Source organism: Saimiri boliviensis, chromosome 6 (genome assembly GCF_048565385.1).
Source record: "Saimiri boliviensis isolate mSaiBol1 chromosome 6, mSaiBol1.pri, whole genome shotgun sequence".
In the NCBI taxonomy this organism is placed as follows: Eukaryota; Metazoa; Chordata; class Mammalia; order Primates; family Cebidae; genus Saimiri; species Saimiri boliviensis.
In genome coordinates, this window is record NC_133454.1 from 71,850,795 (window position 1) to 71,870,490 (window position 19,696).

General features: G+C 41.7%; 1 protein-coding gene across 2 annotated transcripts in view; it reads left to right on the forward strand.

Moving 5' to 3' along the window:
• RAB6A (RAB6A, member RAS oncogene family) overlaps positions 1–19,696 on the forward strand; it is a 95,414-nt gene that overhangs the window by 20,728 nt on the left and 54,990 nt on the right. For both annotated transcript variants that reach the window (XM_039470863.2, XM_039470862.2), the window contains exon 2: positions 16,252–16,310. In XM_039470863.2, the coding sequence (XP_039326797.1) occupies positions 16,252–16,310 (59 nt within the window). The remainder of the gene's footprint in view (positions 1–16,251; positions 16,311–19,696) is intronic.

Below are 19,696 nucleotides of genomic sequence, written 5' to 3' on the forward strand. Positions count from 1 at the left end.
GTCTCGGCTCACCGCAACCTCCGCCTCCTGGGTTCAGGCAATTCTCCTGCCTCAACCTCCTGAGTAGCTGGGATTACAGGCACACGCCACCATGCCCAGCTAATGTTTTGTATTTTTAGTAGAGATGGGGTTTCACCGTGTTGACCAGGGTGGTCTCGATTTCTTGACTTCGTAATCCACCCGCCTTGGCCTCCCAAAGTGCTGGGATTACAGGTGTGAGCCACCGCGCCCGGCCTGTTTTTGTTTTATAATTACCTTTAGGAGAAACAAAAAAAATATTGATTCAATTTAGGTCTTTTAGAGAAAGGCTACTTGATTTTTAAACTTTAGTGTTATTGACTACCTAAACTACATTAAAGTAGCATTACCTTGGTTTAATTGATTTTATTTTCCTCTAGAATTGTGTCACCTAGGTGAGATGCCTTTGATATGTTGCAGTGAGGTTTGCTTGCCACTGAGCTTTTCTGTTGTGATCCCTAGGTACTTTTCTCAACTGTCTTTGTTACCAGGATGGAACAATGACTACAGATAGTGTTTTTTGCTTAGCTTTGTTACTACAATCATAGCATATGATTTAAATTACTATTATCATAGCACATTAATCTTTTGTAGTGTTTTTTCATGGGAAACAGTTAGAAAATATAAATATCTAATTGGTCTAATTCAATACTATTTTCAATGTTATTGACCAAGAATTATGATCAGGTCATAATTTATCAGTTTGTAGACTAATTGAGACTTCTTCTTTTATGCAAATACAAGTCTTAGATTCTGTGAATCCTAGGTATTCTTCAAGAGTATATTATGTGAGGACTTACTTTACCATTTATAAAAATTATCTTCTAAATTAAAATCCCTCGGTTTTGTTGAGGCCCCACTAATTAGTTTTTCTAACCTTTAGTAATCAACCTTAGAGGTGGGAGGAACGCTTGAGCCCAGGAGCTTGCCGCTTCAATGAGCCATGATTGGTGTCACTGCACACCAGCCTGAAAGAGCAAGACTTGACTCAAAAAAAAAAAAAAAAAAAAAAATGGGGGTGTCAGGCCACCCCTCCCCCAGCATGAATGCTCTCCCACCCTCTCCCTGTCCCCAGTTAAAAAAAAAAAAAAATGAGACTGACTGCATTGGTGGCTCATGACTGTAATTACAGCATTTGAGAGGCTGAGGCAGGGAGATCACTTGAGCCCAGGAGTTCGAGACCAGCCTGGGCAATATAGTGAGATTTCGTCTCTTAAATTTTTTTAAATCAACCTTTTTTAGTTTATTTTTTAGTTATCTTTGGTGTCCCAATATTATATATATACATATATGTATACACATATGTACATATATATATGTATACATATGTATACATATATATATACATATATATACACACACGCACACACATACATATAGGCAGAGTATCACTCTCCCAGGCTGAAGTGCAGTGCTGTGATCTTGGCTCCCTGCAAGCCTCCGCCTCCCAGGTTCAAGCAATTCTCATGCCTCAGCCACCTGAGTATTGGAATTACAGGCATGTACTACCAGACCTGGCTAATTTTTGTATTTTTAGTAGAGACAAGTTTTCACCATGTTGGCCAGGCTGTTCTTGAACTCCTGACCTCGTGATCCGCCCACCTTGGCCTACCAAAATGCTGGGATTACGGGCATGCGCCGCCACATCTGGCTAATTTTGTGTTTTTAGTAGAGACGGATTTTCTCCATGTTGGTCAGGCTGGTCTCGAACTCCCAACTTCAGGTGATCTTCCCATTTCGGCCTCCCAAAGTGCTGGGATTACAGGCATTTGCCACCATACCCAGCTAATTTTTGTATTTTTAGTAGAGATGGGGATTCACCATGTTGGCCAGGCCGGTCTGGAGCTCCTGACCTCAAGTGATCTGCCCACCTCGGCCTCCTAAAGTGCTGGGACTACAAGCATGTGCCACTATATTTAGCTAATTTTGTATTTTTAGTAGAGACCGGGTTTCTCCATGTTGGTGAGGCTGGTCTTGAACTCCCAACCTCAGGTGATCCACCTGTCTTGGCCTCCCAAAGTGCTGGGATTACAGGCGTGCACCACTACACCTAGCTAATTTTTGTATTTTTAGTAGAAATGGGATTCACCATGTTGGCCAGGCTGATCTTGAACTCCTGACCTTAAATTATCCACCCACCTCGGCCTCCCAAAGTGCTGGGACTACAGGCATGCGCCACCACATCTGGCTAATTTTGTACTTTTAATAGAGACGGGGTTTCTCCATGTTGGTCAGACTGGTCTCGAACTACCAACCTCAGTTGATCCTCCCACCTTGGCCTCCCAAAGTGCTGGGATTTTAGGCATGAACCACCTTGCCAGACTGGCTAAATTGCCTTTTTTTTTCTTTTTTTAATTGAGGTGGAGTCTTGTTCTGTTGCCCAGGCTGCCAGGCTGGAGTGTAGTGGCAGGATCTTGGCTCACTGCAGCCTCCACAACTTCTGGGTTCAAGTGATACACCTGCCTCAGCTCCCCTAGTAGCTGGGATTACAGGCATATGCCACCATGCCCAGCTAATTTTTGTATTTTTAGTAGAGACAGGGTTTTGCCATGTTGGCCAGGCTGGTCTTGAACTCATGACTTCAGGTGATCCTCCCATCTTGGCCTCCCAGAGTGCTAGGATTACAGGTGTGAGCCACTGCACCTGGCCATTAATTTTTTAAAAATGTTTTTAGAGATGGAGTTTTGCTATGTTGCCCAGCAAGCCTTTGACTTATAGCCTCAAGCAGTCCTCCAGCTTCAGCTTCCCAAGTATCTGGGATTACAGGCAGGAGCTACTGTTCCTGGCCATTTTAGCCATTTTTAAGTGTGTAGTTCAGTGGCATTAAGAACATTCACATTGTCGTATTGGCTAGGCATGGTGGCTCATGGCTGTAATCCTAGTACTTTAGGAGGCTATGGTGGGAGGATCGCTTTAGCTCAGGAGTTCAGAACCAGCCTGGGCAACATAGTGAGACCTTGTCTCTATTAAAAATAAATAAATAAGCGGGCACGGTGGCTCAAGCCTGTAATCCCAGCACTTTGGGAGGCCGAGGCGGGTGGATCACGAGGTCAAGAGACCGAGACCATCCTGGTCAACATAGTGAAACCCCGTCTCTACTAAAAATACAAAAAATTAGCTGGGCATGGTGGCGCGTGCCTGTAATCCCAGCTACTCAGGAGGCCGAGACAGGAGAATTGCCTGAGCCCAGGAGGCGGAGGTTGCGGTGAGCCGAGATCGCGCCATTGCACTCCAGCCTGGGTAACAAGAGCGAAACTCCGTCTCAAAAAAAAATAATAATAAATAAATAAATAAATAAATAAATAATAAATTAAAAAAATTCACATTTAGTACAACCATCACCCCTATACATTTTTAATAACAGCTTTACTGAGATAAAATTTACATCAGGCGTCCCCAAACTACGGCCCACGGGCCGCATGTGGCCACCTGAGGCCATTTATCCGACCCCCCGCCGCACTTCAGGAAGGGGCACCTCTTTCATTGGTGGTCAGTGAGAGGAGCACAGTATGTGGCGGCCCTCCAAAGGTCTGAGGGACAGTGAACTGGCCACCTGTGTAAAAAGTTTGGTGATGCCTGGTTTACATATTATACAATTTACCTGCATCAAATGTACAGTTTAGTGGTTTTTAGTATGTATTAATAATATGTGGTCTTTAGTGACTGTCCTCTTTCAGTTAGTGTAGTGTTTTCAAGGTTCATTCATTTTGAAGCATATTATCAGTACTTCATTCCATTGTATCTCTATACCACATTTTGTTTATTAGTTGATGGACATTTAGCTTGTTTCTGCACTTTGGCTCTTAGGGTAGCGTATACTGTAAGTTAAAACGATTTCATTATTATTTAGCTCAGATGATGATGATTTTTAGAAACAGGGTCTTGCTACATCACTCAGGCTGGAGTGCAGTGGTGTGATCATAGCTTACTGCAGCCTCAAATTCCTAGGTTCAAGCAATCCTATTTTGGTCTGCCAAGTAGGGAACTACAGGTGCACGCCACTACACTCTGGGAGTTTTTACATTTTTTTGTAGAGATAGGATCTAGATTATTTGCCCAGGCTGATGATCTCAAACTCCTGTCTTCAGTTGATCCTCAGTTTCCCAAAGTGCTGGGATTACATACATGAGCCAATACACCAAGCCTAAATTTCCATTATATATTCTTGAACCTCTGGGTTAGAAGTTTATTACTTTATTTCCAAACATTTCATCGTTTTCTGGGTATCTTTTAATTATACATTTTTTTGTTCGGTTTCACCGGGGGCAGAGAACACATTCTATATGATTTCAAACATTTGAAATTTGTTGAGATTTGCTTTGTGTCCCAGCAATTGTTTTCTTTCTTTCTTCCTTTTCTTTTTTTGAGACAGTGTCTCGCTGTGTCACCCAGGCTTGACTGCAGTGGCATGATCATGGCTCATTGTAGCCTTGACCTGCCGGGCTCAAGCAGTCCTCCCACTTTAGCCTCTCAAAAGTATCTGGGACAACCGCATGCACCACCACATCTGGCTAGTTTGTTTGTTTGTTTGTTTGTTTTTTGTCAAGATGAAGTCTCACTCTGTTGTCCAGGTTCAAGTGCAGTGGTGTGATCTCGACTCACTGCAACCTTTGCCTCCCGAGTTCAAGTGATTCTCCTGCCTCAGCCTCCTGAGTAGCTGAGATTACAGGCATGAGCCACCACTTCTGTCTAATTTTTGCATTTTTAGTAGAGATGAAATTTCACCATGTTGGCCAGGCTGATCTCAAACTCCTGACCTCAGGTGATCCACCCATTTCAGCCTCCCAAAGTGTTGGGATTACAGGTGTGAGCCACCACCTCCAGCCAGTTTTTGTATATTTTGTAGAGACAGGGTTTCACCACATTGGCCAATGTGGTCTCGAACTCCTGACCTCAGGTGATCCACCCACCTTGGTCTCCCAAAGTGTTAGGATTACAGGTGTGACCCACCTTGCCTGACTGCACTTGTTTTCTTTCTTTCTTTCTTTCTTCTTTTTTTGGAGTTAGAGTCTCAGTCTGTTGCTGAGGCTGGAGTGCAGTGGCGCAATCTCAGCTCACTGCTACCTCGTCTCCCAGGTTCAAGCAATTCCCCTGTCTCAGCCTCCCAAGTAGTTGGGATTACAGGTGTCTGCCACCGTGCCTGGCTAGTTTTTGTGTTTTTACTAGAGATGGGGTTTCACCGTGTTGGCCAGGCTGGTCTCAAACTTCTGTCCTCAAGTGATCCGCTCGTCTTGGCCTCCCAAAGTGCAGGCATTACAGGCGTGAGCCACCACACTTAGCCTTAAAAGGGTGAATTTCTCCTGTCTGTAATCCCAGCGTTTTCTGCCTGTAGCGTTTGCTACTCAGGAGGCTGAGGTCAGAGGCCACAGTGATCCATGATCATGCCACTGCACTCTGTTTAAAAAAAAAAAAAAAAAAAGGTGAATTGTATATGGCATGTGATTTCTCTCTTATTCTTTCTCTCTCTCTCTCTCTCTTTTTTTTAAAGGCATGGCTGGAATTCTGGAAACTGCCTCCTCACATACTGCTTATTGTCTCAAGTAGACTTTTGAGGTTGGGATAGGTTTGATATTAGCAGCAAAATCCTATTAGAGGGCCTGTAACTTCAAGGTTATATCCTGGATATGGCTCATTACAGATTTACTTGTCTGATTTAATTTTGAAGAATTTAGGTAATCTCATATGTAAGTAGAGTTATGTATTTAAATTTCTTTCTTTTTTTCTTTTTTTTTTTTCCTTTTGAGATGGGAGTCTCACTTTGTTGCTAGGCTGGAGTGCAGTGGAACAATCTTGGCTCACTGCAACCTCTGCCTCCCAGGTTCAGGAGATTCTCCTGCCTCAGCCTCCTGAGTAGCTGGGACTACAGGTGTGAACCACCACACCCAGCTAATTTTTGTATTTTTAGTAGAGACGGGGTTTCACTGTGTTGGCTAGAATGGTCTCAATCTCTTGACCTTGTGATCTGCCTGCCTTAGCCTCCTGTAGTTCTGAGAATATAGGCGTGAGCCACTGTGCCTGGCACGTATTTTAATTTATTTCTTTCCAAATAAGATTGGAAAAATAAATAAAGTTTCCTATATTAGTTCTCTAATAACTCATGGTACTTGGTTTTTTTTTTTTTTTTTTTCTTTGAGACAAAGTTTCACTCTTGTTACCCAGGCTGGAGTGCAATGGCGCAATCTCGGCTCACCGCAACCTCCGCCTCCTGGGTTCAGGCAATTCTCCTGCCTCAACCTCCTGAGTAGCTGGGATTACAGGCACGTGCCACAATGCCCAGCTAATGTTTTGTATTTTTAGTAGAGACGGAGTTTCACCTTGTTGACCAGGATGGTCTCGATTTCTTGACCTTGTGATCCACCCGCCTTGGCCTCCCAAAGTGCTGGGATTACAGGCTTGAGCCACTGCGCCCAGCCCTCATGGTACTTGTTAAAGGCCTGAGGTATCTTCTCTTTCTTCTAGCTAAACTCTCTCCTACAGACGCCAGCTTTAAAGTTACTTTTCTCTGGAAAAGTTGCTTTACCGTCCAGCCTCCTTATAGAAGACTGCCCCCATTTACAACATACTCGAATTTTTTGTCTCTCTGACTTAACCTTAGCAAGTATTAGTATTATGTTCTGATTGTTTTTATATCCCCAGCATAGTTCAGTCCCTGCATAGTCTCATCAAAATGAAGAAATTGTATGTTCTCATTAAAATGAAGAAATATAATTGAGTAGGATCATTTTTCCATTATATTTGACCTGGGCCACAAACGTTTCAAAGATTTAGCCCTATCATTTGAATTAGGATTTATACCCAAGTTGTTTGCCGGTGCTTGTTAATACACTTAAATGGAATGTGAATTCAACTGAGATCATTGTCATGCCTGGCCTTCACAGAATTACACAGAGTGTGTAATTAGCGTGGTGCAGATGGTGTGATTTCAGGAATGTTATTATAAGTGTTGAAATTGTGCTAGAATTTCTATTTTGTTTCTGGAGATTGCATTGAGGAAGGATAGTGAATGCCAATGTTGTTTTTCAGAGATGATTTACAAGTACCTACATCAAAATTTTACATTTAGGTATGACTTTCAAAAGAAAAGCTCATTGGATCATTTCTCATTTCAGGCTTTTGGATTAAGGATGCTCAAGTATAATGCACATGTTCTAAAATCTGAAATACTTATGGTTCTGAGCATTTTGGATAAGAGATATTCAAGCTGTAGTTGTCTTGTTCCTACCTACTTTTACTGAGAGATATTCTTTAGTTTTTTTCTCCTAGGTTTTGGATTTCTTGTGTTAGGAATCAGGCCTCAGTGGCAGGAGGCGAGCTATGGGCCTGCACTCCACCTCCTGTAGGATCAGTGCTGGCATTAGATTCTCATAGGAGCGGAAATCCTGTCTATAAGAACTGTCTGTGCAAGGGATCTAGGTTGCTTGTTCCTTATGAGAATCTAGAGCCTGATGATCTGAGGTAGATAAGTTTCATCCTGAAATCATTCACTATTCCACCTCCCCCACACCCATAGAAAAATTGTGTTGCATGAAACTTGTCCCTGGTGCAAAAAAGGTTGGGGACTGCTGCTGTAGATTACCTCCAATTTGGGTTTGTCAGTTTTTTTCCCTCACTATTAAACTGGATAAATTGGCTGGGTGTGGTGGCTTACTCCTATAATCCCAGCGCTTTAGGAGGCTGAGGCAGGCGGATCATCTTTGGTCAGGAGTTTGAGACCAGCCTTGCCAACATGGCAAAACCTCATCTCTACTAAAAATACAAAAAATAGCTGAGCATGGTGGCATGTACCTGTAGTCCCAGCTGCTTGGGAGGCTGAGGCAGGAGAATCACTTAAACCCAGGAGATGGAGTTTGCAGTGAGCCAAGGTCGTACCACTGTACTCATCCAGCCTGGGCAGCAGAGCAAGACTCTGTCTCAAAATAAACAAAAACAAAAACTTGATAAACTGGGTAAATTTTTCTCCACTATTAAACTGGAATTTTTCTCACTTCACCGGGTGAAGTGCCCTTGTTGCCACAGTATATATCACAGGGTACTTGATAGCCACATAAATATATACACTTTTTATTGGGAATGATACGTATGTAATAAAGTGTTTTACTCTTTGAGAAAAAGATTTTCTTTTTTTAAAGAATAACATCCAGTAAAGGGCATAAAGTAGACAAAGCTTAAATATGTGGTTTGTTGGAAATTTTACCTTTTTATTCACCCTTGTAACTATTAATACCAGCATTTAGAAGATTCCTTGGGTCCCTTTCTCAGTTAGAAACCCCTTACAACTTTTCTGACTTCTATCAGCATTAATTCTGTCAGTTTTGAACTTCATGTAAATAGAATCATAGAGTATATATATTCTTTTGTGTCTGACCTGTTTCACTCTATGTAGTGTCTGAAATTTGTTCATGTAGTTTTATATATTAGGATATTTTACCATTGTAATATTTCATTTTATGACTATGCCACAATTTGTCCATTCTCTTTATTATTTTTATTTTTTTGAGATGGAATCTTACTCTTTCGCCCAGGCTGGAGTACAGTGGCGTGATCTCAGCTCACTGCAACCTTTACCTCCCGGGTTCAAGTGATTCTCCGGCCTCAGCCTCCTGAATAGCTGGGATTACAGGCAAGCATCACCACACCCAGCTAATTTTTGTATTTTTAGTAGAGACAGGGTTTTGCCATGTTGGCCTGACTGGTCTTGAACTCCTGACCTCAGGTGGTCTGCCCACCTCAGCCTCCCAAAGTGTTGGGATTACAGGTGTGAGCTTCCATACCTGGCCTTATTTATTTTATTTATTTATTTACTTTTTGAGATGGAGTCTTGTTCTGTCACCCAGGCTAGAATGCAATGGCATATTCTTGGCTCACTGCAACCTCTGCCTCCAAGGGCAAGCGATTCTTCTGCCTCAGCCTCCTGAATAACTGGATTACAGGCATGTGCCACCATGCCTGGTTAATTTTTGTACTTTTAGACAGATTTTCACCATGTTGGCCAGGCTGGTCTCCAACTCCTGACCTCAGGTTATCCACCCACCTCAGCCTCCCAGAGTGCTGGGATTACAGGCATGAGCTACCAAGCCTGGGCTATTTATTTTTAAATAGACTGGTTCTCACTGTGTTACTTAGGCTGGAGTGCAATGAATGGTGTGATCTCAGTTCACCGCAGCCTGGACCTCTGGGGCTTATGCGGTCCTCCCACATCAACCTCCTGAGTAGCTGGGACTACAGGTGCATGCCACCATGCCCAGATAACTTTTTAAAATTTTGTATAGAGATGGGATCTCACTATGTTGCTCCAGCTGGTCTCAAACTCCTGCGGTCACGCAGTCCTCCTACCTCAGCCTCCCAAAGTGCTGGGATTACGGGTATGAGCCACTGAGTGCGGCCTAAAAGATTTTTTTTTTTTTTTTTTGAGACGGAGTTTTGCTCTTGTTATCCAGGCTGGAGTGCAGTGGCGCGATCTTGGCTCACTGTAACCTCCGCCTCCTGGGTTCAGGCAATTCTGCCTCAGCCTCCTGAGTAGCTGGGATTACAGGCATGCACCACCATGCCCAGCTGATTTTTTGTATTTTTAGTAGAGACGGGGTTTCACCATGTTGACCAGGATGGTCTCGATCTCTTGACCTCGTGATCCACCTGCCTCGGCCTCCCAAAGTGCTGGGATTACAGGCTTGAGCCACCGCGCCCGGCCAAAGATTTTTATTTCTAATTTTTATAAAAACATTTTACATGCACCTTCCTAAGTTCATCTTAAGTATTTCCATAAAATAAGCTTTTTTTGAAACAAGGTCTGACTCTATCACCCAGGCTGGAGTACAGTGGCATGATCTAGGCACACTGCAACCTCCACCTCCTGGGTTCAAGCCATCCTCCTATCTCAGCCTCCTGGGTAGCTGGGACTACAGGGCACACACCACCATTCCTGGGTAATTTTTGTATTTTTTTAGAGACAGAATTTTACCACATTGCCCAGGCTGGTCTTGTTCTTATGAGCTTAAGTAATCTGCCCGCCTCTGCCTCCCAAAGTGCTGGGATTACAGGCATGAGGCACCATGCACGGCCCATAAAATAAACTTACTTAGACCTTAGATCTTACTGCAGTTTTAGAGGCAAACTCCCAGAACAAGGATGTGATCTTTAATTCTAGGTGTGAGTTTCATCAGTAGAGTGTTTTTAAAAGAATTGGGGCAATAAGGAAGTAGGGTAAATTTAAGATTTCTCTGAGGTCATCTTCTTTTCTACCTATCATTTAAAAAAATTCATTTGATCAGATTAACTGTATAGCATAATCCCATTCCAGTGGTACTTTTTTTTTTTTTTTCCTGAGATGGAGTCTTGCTCTGTTGCCCAGGCTGGAGTGCAGTGGTTCAATATCAGCACACTGCACCTTCTTCCTCCTGGGTCCAAGCAGTTCGCCTGCCTCAGCCTCCCGAGTAGTTGGGATTACAGGCGTCTGCCACTACACGCAGATAATTTTTGTATTTTTGTAGAGACAGAGTTTCAACCCTGCCTCCCAAAGTGTTGGAATTGTAAGCGTGAGCCACCGCCTCCAACCACCTTTTTCTTGCTAGCAAAATCAAAGGTTTTCCTTAAGCAGAAATTGTCAGAAAAAAATTAGATTTCTATCTCACTTATTTTTGGAAAAGTTAAGGATTAGGATTGAAGTATATATATATTTGACCCTTGAACAGTAGGAGTTCTCCCTACCCCCTCTTTTTCTTTTTGAGACAGAATCTCACTCTTTTACTCAGGCTGGAGTGCAGTGGTATGATCTTGGCTCACTGGATCCTCAGATTGCTGAGCTTAAGGGATCTTCTCACCTCAGCTGCTCAAAGTGCTGGGATTACAGGCATGAACCACTGCACCTGGTCTGTAGCACTGGTATGAACTGCAGGGGACCACTTATATAAGAATTTTATTTCAATAAATGCATTGAACTTTTTTTGGCGATTTGTGATACTTTGAAAATTTGCAAACTATGTAGCCTAAAAATATTGAAAAAGATGAAGAAAAAGGTATTTTTTGAATGCATAAAACATATTTAAATACTAGTCAGTGTTACCATTTATTACTATAAAACATATAGACAAATCTATTATTAAAAAATTAAAATTTGGCCTGGATCGATGACTCGTGTCTGTAATCACAGCACTTGGGAAGCTGAGGCAGATAAATCACTTGAGGTCAGGAGTTTGAGACCAGCCTGGCCAACATGGTGAAACCATGTCTCTACTAAAAATACAAAAATTAGCTGGGCGTGGTGGCACAGGCCTGAGATTCCCACTGGTCAGGAGGCTGAGGCAAGAGAATTGCTTAAACTTGGAAGGTGGGGATTGTGGTGAGCTGAGGGTGTTCCACTGCATTTCAACCTGAGCAACAGATTAAGACTCTGTCTCCAAAAAAAAAAAAATTGATTTATTTATTTTTTGAGATGGAGTTTTGCTCTTGTTGCCCAGGCTGGAGTCCAATGGCACAATCTCGGCTCACTGCAACCTCTGCCTCCTGAGTTCAAGTGATTCTCCTGCCTCAGCCTCCCTAGTAGCTGGGATTACAGGTGCGTGCCACCACGCCTGGCTAATTTTTGTATTTTTAGTAGAGACGGGGTTTCACCCATGTTAGCCAAGCTGGTCTCGAATTCCTGACCTTATGTGATACTCTTGCCTCAGCCTCCCAAAGTGCTGGGATTATGGGCATGAGCCATGGCGCCCAGCAAAAATTAAAATGTATTAAAACTTATGTATACACTGTGCTTACCATATATGGCACCGTTCACAGTGGAGTGAAATATAAGTAAACATAAAGATGCAGTATTAAATTATAACTGCATAAAACACTGTAGTATATACTGTAATTATTTTGTGGCCACCTCCTGTTGGTGTTGTGGTGAGCCTAAGGGTTGTGACTATCTGTTTAAAATGCCCATGACTCTAATCATCTCCAGGTAAGCAGTTGTCTCTCCAGTAAATAGCATATTGCAGTAAAAAGTGATCAGAATAATTGATCTCTCGCAGTTCTTTCATTTTACTCATCGTGTTTAGTGCAGTAGCATAACCTTGAGTAACACAGTGAGACCCATATGAAGTGCCACTGGTGTTCCTGGAAGTGCTCCCACAAGGCAGAGAAAAGTCAGGACCTTACAGGAAAAACTTGTTGAATTGCTTGATATATACCATAGCTCAAGGTCTGCATCTACAGTTACCTGCCATTACAAAGTGAATGAATCTAACGTAAGGACCTTTTTTTTTTTAAGGGAAATTTGTGTACCCATTACTGTACCTATGCCAGCAGGCAAAAAACCTTGTACTTTTTTCTTAAATACAAAAAGTCTTACATTTAAAAATACAGCTTTTTTTTTTTTTTTTTTGACGGCGTCTTGCTCTGTTGCCAGGTTGGAGTGCAGTGGCGAGATCTCACCTCACTGCAGTCTCCGCCTCCTGCGTTCAAGCAATTCCCTGCTTCAGCCTCCTGAGTAGCTGGGACTACAGGCGCGTGCCACCATGCCCGGCTAATTTTTTGTATTTTAGTAGAGATGGGGTTTCACCGTGTTGACCAGCATGGTCTTGATCTCCTGACCTGATGCCTGCCTTGGCCTCTCAAAGTGCTGGGATTACAGGTGTGAGCCACCGCGCCTGGCCACAGCTTTTGTATTTAATTTTATTTATTTATTTATTTATTTATTTATTTTGAGACTTTTGCTCTGTCGCCCAGGCTGGAGTACAGTGGCATAGTCTTGGCTCACTGTAACCTCTGCCCCCAGGTTCAAGGTATTCTCCAGCTTCAGCCTCCCGAGTAGCTGGGACTACTGGTGTGTGCCATCATGCCTGGCTAATTTTTGTATCTTTAGTGGAGACAGGGTTTCACCATATTAGCCAGGCTGATCTTGAACTCCTGACCTCATGATCTGCCTGCCTTGGCCTCCCAAAGTACTGGGATTACAGGCGTGAGCCACCACGCCTAGCCTAAAATACAGCTTTTATGTAGGTGCAGAATTGATAGAGCAATATAGACTAATATGATTTGAGAAAAAGTGAAATAATTATATGAGACTTAAAAGGAAGGTGAAGGATCTGAAGCTAGAGAATTAATTCCAGGAAGGGATGACTTGATAATTTTTTTTTTTTTTTTTTTTTTTGAGACGGAGTTTTGCTCTTGTTACCCAGGCTGGAGTGCAATGGCACGATCTCGGCTCACTGCAACCTCCGCCTCCTGGGTTCAGGCAATTCTCCTGCCTCAGCCTCCTGAGTAGCTGGGATTACAGGCACGTGCCACCATGCCCAGCTAATTTTTTGTATTTTTAGTAGAGACGGGGTTTCACCATGTTGACCAGGATGGTCTCGATCTCTCGACCTCGTGATCCACCCACCTCGGCCTCCCAAAGTGCTGGGATTACAAGCTTGAGCCACCGTGCCCGGCCTTACTGATAATTTTTATAAGATTTGGCTTAAAAAAAAAAAAAAAAGATAACAGCAGAATCAGCTTGTGCCAACCAAGACAAGTTTCCAGATGTCATTAAGAAAATAAATAAGGCTGGGCTTGGTGACTTAACACCTGTAATCCCAGCACTTTGGGAGGCTGACCTGGAAGGATCACAAGGTCAGGAGTTCGAGACCAGCCTGGACAACATGGTGAAATGCTGTCTCTACTAAAAATAAAAAAATTAGCCAGGTGTGGTGGTATGCACCTGTAATCCCAGATACTTGGGAGACTAGACAGGAGAATTGCTTGAACCTAGGCTGTAGAGGTTGCAGTGAGCCGAGGTTGTGCCATTGCACTCCAGCCTGGGTGACAGAGCAAGACTCCATCTCGGTGGAGTGGGAGGGAGGAAAGAAAATCATTGAGGAGAAGGGATAGCATATCTGCCTAAACATGTCTTTTTGTTTGTTTGTGTGCTTACTTTGAGACAGAGTCTCACTGTGTTGCCCTGACTGGAATGCAGTGGTACACTCTGGACTCACTGCAACCTCTGCCTCCCAGGTTCAAGCGATTCTGGTGCTTCAGCCTCCTGAGTAGCTGGGATTACTGGCATGTGCACCCACACCCAGCTGATTTTTATATTTTTAATGGAGATAGAATTTTACCATGTTGGTCAGACTGGTCTCGAACTCCTGACCCAAGTGATCCACCCGCCTCAGCCTTTCTAAATGCTGGAATTACAGGCATGAGCCACCACGCTCAGCCTGAACAGGTCTTTAATGCAGACAAAAATGCCCTATTTTGGGGGGAAAAATGCCACAAAGGACATTTATTGGTAAGGAAGAGAAACAAGCACCAGCATTTAAGGCAGGAAGGGATAGTCCAATTCTACTCTTTTGTGCAAATGCAGTCGAGTTTATGATTATGACTGCCCTTGTCTATAAAGCTGCTAACCAACCCAAGCCTTGAAGAGAAAAGGTAAACACTAGCTGCCAATCTTTTGTGTACAAGATGGTCTGGACAAGAACTCTTGTTCTGGAGTGGTTTCATTGATGCTTTGTTCCTGAATTCATTTTAAAGTTCTTTTGCTATTGGACAATGCCCCTGGCCACCTAGAACTCCAGGAGTCTCGGTAAAGAATATTCCAGGCCTGGTATGATAGCTCATGCCCATAATCCTAGCACTTTGGAAGGCCATGGCAGGCGGATCACTAGAGCTCAGGAGTTGGAGATTAGCCTGGGCAACATGGTGAAACCCTGTCTCCACCAAAATGCAAAAAATTAGCTGGGCATGGTGTCACATGTCTGTAGTTCCAGCTACTTGCAAGGCTCAAGTGGGAGGAGTGCTTCAGCCTGGGAGGCAGAGGCTGCAGTGAGCCATGATTGCACTACTGCACTGCAGCCTGGGTAACAACAGATTGAGACTCTGTCTCAAAGGCAAAAAAAAAAAAAAAAAAAAAAAAAAGTGGCTTCTTCCCAAACATCAGTTTTGGTTTGGCTAGCATCTAGGGAAGCTAGTTATAGCTTTTCTTTTCAGCCTGCTATTTTAGGCTCTTCTGAATAAAAAAGACATTTTGGAGTAGATAATTTTGTGGGCCTTTTTGTTGTTTGGCCCAGTTTTTTCCTCAGGTTTTCATATGGCATATAAGAAGGGGATAGGTAGAAGCCAGATCTGGTCTCTAAAAACTGGTTTGAAATCAAAAGTTACTTAATTCACAATAAAATATGAATGACTGTGTATGGTTCTTAAGTGCCCAAAAAGTACATTTTGGGGAGCATTAGAGATGTTGATTTACCCAGTTCCTTTCTAACTGATACATTTTTCGCATTCATTTGGTATTTTGAGTCATTGCCAAGCCACTGGCAAAATAGAAAAATAATCAGATATGGTTTTTGCCCTTGGAGAATGTGCTAGTAAAGAAATTGCCAGCATTCCACTGCTTTTGACCTTGTCACACTTTCATATGGATTAACCTAAAATTCAAAGTAAAGTTATGGATCTTTGGGAATTCCCTGCCAGAGAGGTAGAGAGATGTATTTGATTTTGAAATGATTTTTAAAACAGCTTCTCTTGTCAGTTTTTCTCAGTGTTTTTTTTTTTTGAAATGGAGTCTCACTCTGTTGCTTGGCTGGAGACTGGAGTGCAGTGGCATGATCTCGGCTCACTGCAACCTCTACCTCCTGGCTTCAAGCAGTTCTCCTGCCTCAGCCTCCCAAGTAGTTGAGACTGCAGGCATGCGCCACCACACCCAGCTGATTTTTGTATTTTTAGTAGAGACGGGGTTTCACCATGTTGGCCAGGATGGTCTTGATATCTTGACCTTGTGATCTGCCTGCCTCAGCCTTTCAAAGTGTTGAGATTAACACGAGTGAGCCACTGTGCCTGGCCACTTTTTCTCACTCTATTTAGTGTTGTTCTTGTAGCCCTCATACCCCTTCTAAGACTGTCTTTTGCCTTTCTACTCCCAAGGATTATACTTTGATTTATTAGATGAAGTGGGCCTAAGCCTCCCTTAATTCTTTTTTTTAAGACCAAGTAAACACCTACTTGGCCTTTTGTGAATTAGTAATGTCAAATATAATAACAGAGTGTTTTCAACTTTTAACTATATGCTGTTTATCTGTGCTTTTAATTTGGGAGATTGTTGTCTATGTTTGGAGAAAGTCATTTTGACAATCTTAGGGCTATATAGTTTTTAATTATTTTAGTAGAACTATTGCAAATATTTACCGTTGACTTTAATTGCAGTTCTCTGTGGAAAAATTTTCTGAGAACCCAATGTAATGTGTTCACTGAGCAAATCTGTTTTTCTTTTCATTTCAGTTGGAAAAACATCCTTGATCACCAGATTCATGTATGACAGTTTTGACAACACCTATCAGGTATTTTGTTTTTGCCAATTTATTTGTTGTCTATTTCGTGTTATAAGTAATATTCAAGATATTTTTAAAAAGTTATTTACATGCAGTTATGGATGTAAAAGTACTTTCTATAATCTGTAAAATGCTGTATAAATACAAAGTATAAATGATTTTTTCTAGTCCCAGGATAAATCAGACTTTATTATTTGATTTCTTTTGTCTCTTCCAGATTCTGTTGAAATATATCTCTGATATCATCTAGGATGGCATCAGAAGTAATGGTGGATATTCTCTATAGATTTTGTCCAAGTCTAGGATTCTGTGACTTACTTTCTTTTTTCTTTTTTTCTTTTTTTTGAGATGGAGTCTTTCTCTGTTGCACAGGCTGGGCTGGAGTGCAATGGCACGATCTCAGCTCACTGCAACCTCTACCTCCCAGGTTCAAGAGATTCTCCTGCCTCAGCCTCCTGAATAATTCGGATTACAGGTGCATGCCAGCACGCCTGGCTAATTTTTGTATTTTCAGTAGAGACAGGGTTTCACCATGTTGGTAAGGCTGGTCTTGAACTCCTGACCTTGTGATCCGCCTGCCTTGGCCTCCAAAAGTGCTGGGATTACAGGTTCTGTGACATTTTTATCTACACTTGAAATTAAGAATAAATGAATAATGAAATTAGAAATCGTTAACAGAAAGAAATTTGGAAATTAAACAATACACTCCTTAATAATTAATGTTAAAGATGAAATCACAAGAGAAATTAGAAAATGCTTTGAAATTAATAAAGAAAACACAGCATACCAAAACTTACGGTATACAACTAAAGCACTGCTATACAGAAAGGAAAAAACATATTAAATAGCCGAAAATTCTACTTTAAGAAACTAGAAGAAAACCAAACCCAAAACAAACAGAAGGAAGAGGCTACTTTAAAATGTAGGTTTTATTATTATTACTGTATGGTGAGGCCAAGAGATCAGGAGGTGATTCCCATTGAAAAAATAGTCTATTATACTCACAGATCCTGAGGAGAGGGCATGCCATGCTATAGCAGGCCACATGGGGAAACACTGGGTCATTTAGAAGGCAGGTGGTTGGGGAAATGTGGGCAAAAGCCTTGATTGTGGTTTCAAAGGGAAGAGGCACACAAGACAGGGTAAGCAGGTTTAAGATTAGCTAGTTCGGATGATTTCAGGGGTTCTGGGATTGAGGGGATATTTCTAGTTGTCTAGTACCTGGCCCAGGTTATTAGGGCAGTGTAGTACTGGCACTCAGTGTCATAGAGGAGATGGTAGGGTATTGGCTTTAGTATGATTGGTTTGCCTATGAAAGGAGTACTCACAGGTAGGTTCACTATCTGTAAGGAAAAAGCTAATCCTGGCAGGGGCAGTCCCTCCAGTATTAGCAAGGACCCTGATGTCAAAACATCAAAACTATAGAAAGTAAAAAGATATGCTTAATACAGAAGCTAATAGAGGTTAAAGCAGAAATATATGAAAGAGAGAACAGAAAAACAATGGAGGAAATCAATGAAACTAAAAGTGGTTCTTTGAAAAGATCAACAAAATTGACTATAGCTAGACTGATCAAGAAAAAAAAAAAGACTCATATTCTAAAATCAGAAAAGAGGGAACACTGCTGCCAACTATACAGAAATAAAAAGGATTGCCTAGGAGCAGTGATTCAGGCCTATAATCCCAGCACTTTGAGAGGCTGAGGCAGGTGGATTACCTGAGGTCAGGCGTTCAAGACCAGCTTGACCAATGTGACAAAACTCCATTTCTACTAAAAATATAAAAATTAGCCAGGCATAATGTAATCCCAGTTGCTTGCGTAGCTGAGCCAGGAGAATCACTTGAACTTGAACCTAGGAAACAGAGATTACAGTGAGCCAACATCACACCAGTGCACTACAGCCTGGGTGACAAAGAGATTCCATCTCTTAAAAAAAATGCTATGAACAATTATATGCTAATTAGATGACTTAGATAAAATGGACGAATTCCAAGAAAGACAGTTTACTAAAACTATCTCAAGAAGAAATAGAAAATCTGAATATATCTATAATAAGTAGAGAGAATTAGTAATAAAAACTTTTCTTCTCACATAGAAAATTCTAGCATCAGATAGTTTCATTGGTCAATTCTATCAAACCTTTAGAGAATAATATCAGGAGTTGATAAAACTCTTCGGAAAAATAGAAGAGAATGCTACCAACTCATTCTGTGAGGTCAGTGTTACTCTAATACTCAACCCAGACAAAGATAATCAAAATTAAACTACAAACCAATATCGCTTATGAATATAAACACAAAAATTATCAATAGAATACTACCAAACTGAATCCAGCAACATGTTAAAAGGATTATACACTATTATTTTTATTATTATACAGTATTATTTTATTATTACAGGCCAGACCACACCTGGCCTATGCATCATTTATGAAGTGGAATATACAAAAAGCAATCAACATAATACATTATTTGAATAGAATAAACGACAAAATCACATCATCATTTCAATGTACATGTAAAAAGCATTTGACAAAATCCAGCAGCCTTTCATGATAAAAGCATGCAACAGCAAACTAGGAATAGAAGGAGACTTCAAAATGGTAACGAGCGTCTATAAAAAAAATGCCTCATCTAATATACTTAATGATGAAAGCCTGAACGCATTCTAAGATCAGGAACAAGTATGGATGTCTGCCCTCACAACCTACACAGTTTCAATACAAAAAAAAAACACAAAGAACAAAAAGGAATAAATTAGTAATCTTAAGAGCAAGTACTTTGAGGCACTGAGCACATTGTGAATCTTTTACCATATTTAAAAAAGTTTTTTTTTATTTTATTTTTTGAAATGGACTCTCACTCTATTGCCAGGCTGGAGTGTGGTGGCGAGATCTCAGCTCACTGCAACCTCTGCCTCCCAGATTCAAGCAATTCTGCCTCAGCTTCCCGAGTAGCTGGGACTATAGGCACATGCCACCATGCCCAGCTAATTTTTTGTATTTTTTAGTAGAGACAGGGTTTTACCATGTTGTCCAGGATGGTCTTGATCTCTTGACCTTGTGATCTGCCCGCCTAGGCCTCCCAAAGTACTGTGATTACAGGAGTGAGCCACCAAGCCTGCCCCATATTAACTTTTTGAAAAAACTTCTTTTTAAATTACCACTGCTTTTCAATTATAAAATGTTTTTATTAAATAGTTGAGGAGCATAGATTTAAATTGTCTTGTTAAAAAAATTAAGTTAAAAAAAGAAAAATTAGGCTGGGCGCGGTGGCTCAAGCCTGTAATCCCAGCACTTTGGGAGGCCGAGGCGGGTGGATCACGAGGTCAAGAGATCGAGACCATCCCAGTCAACATGGTGAAACCCTGTCTCTACTAAAAATACAAAAAATCA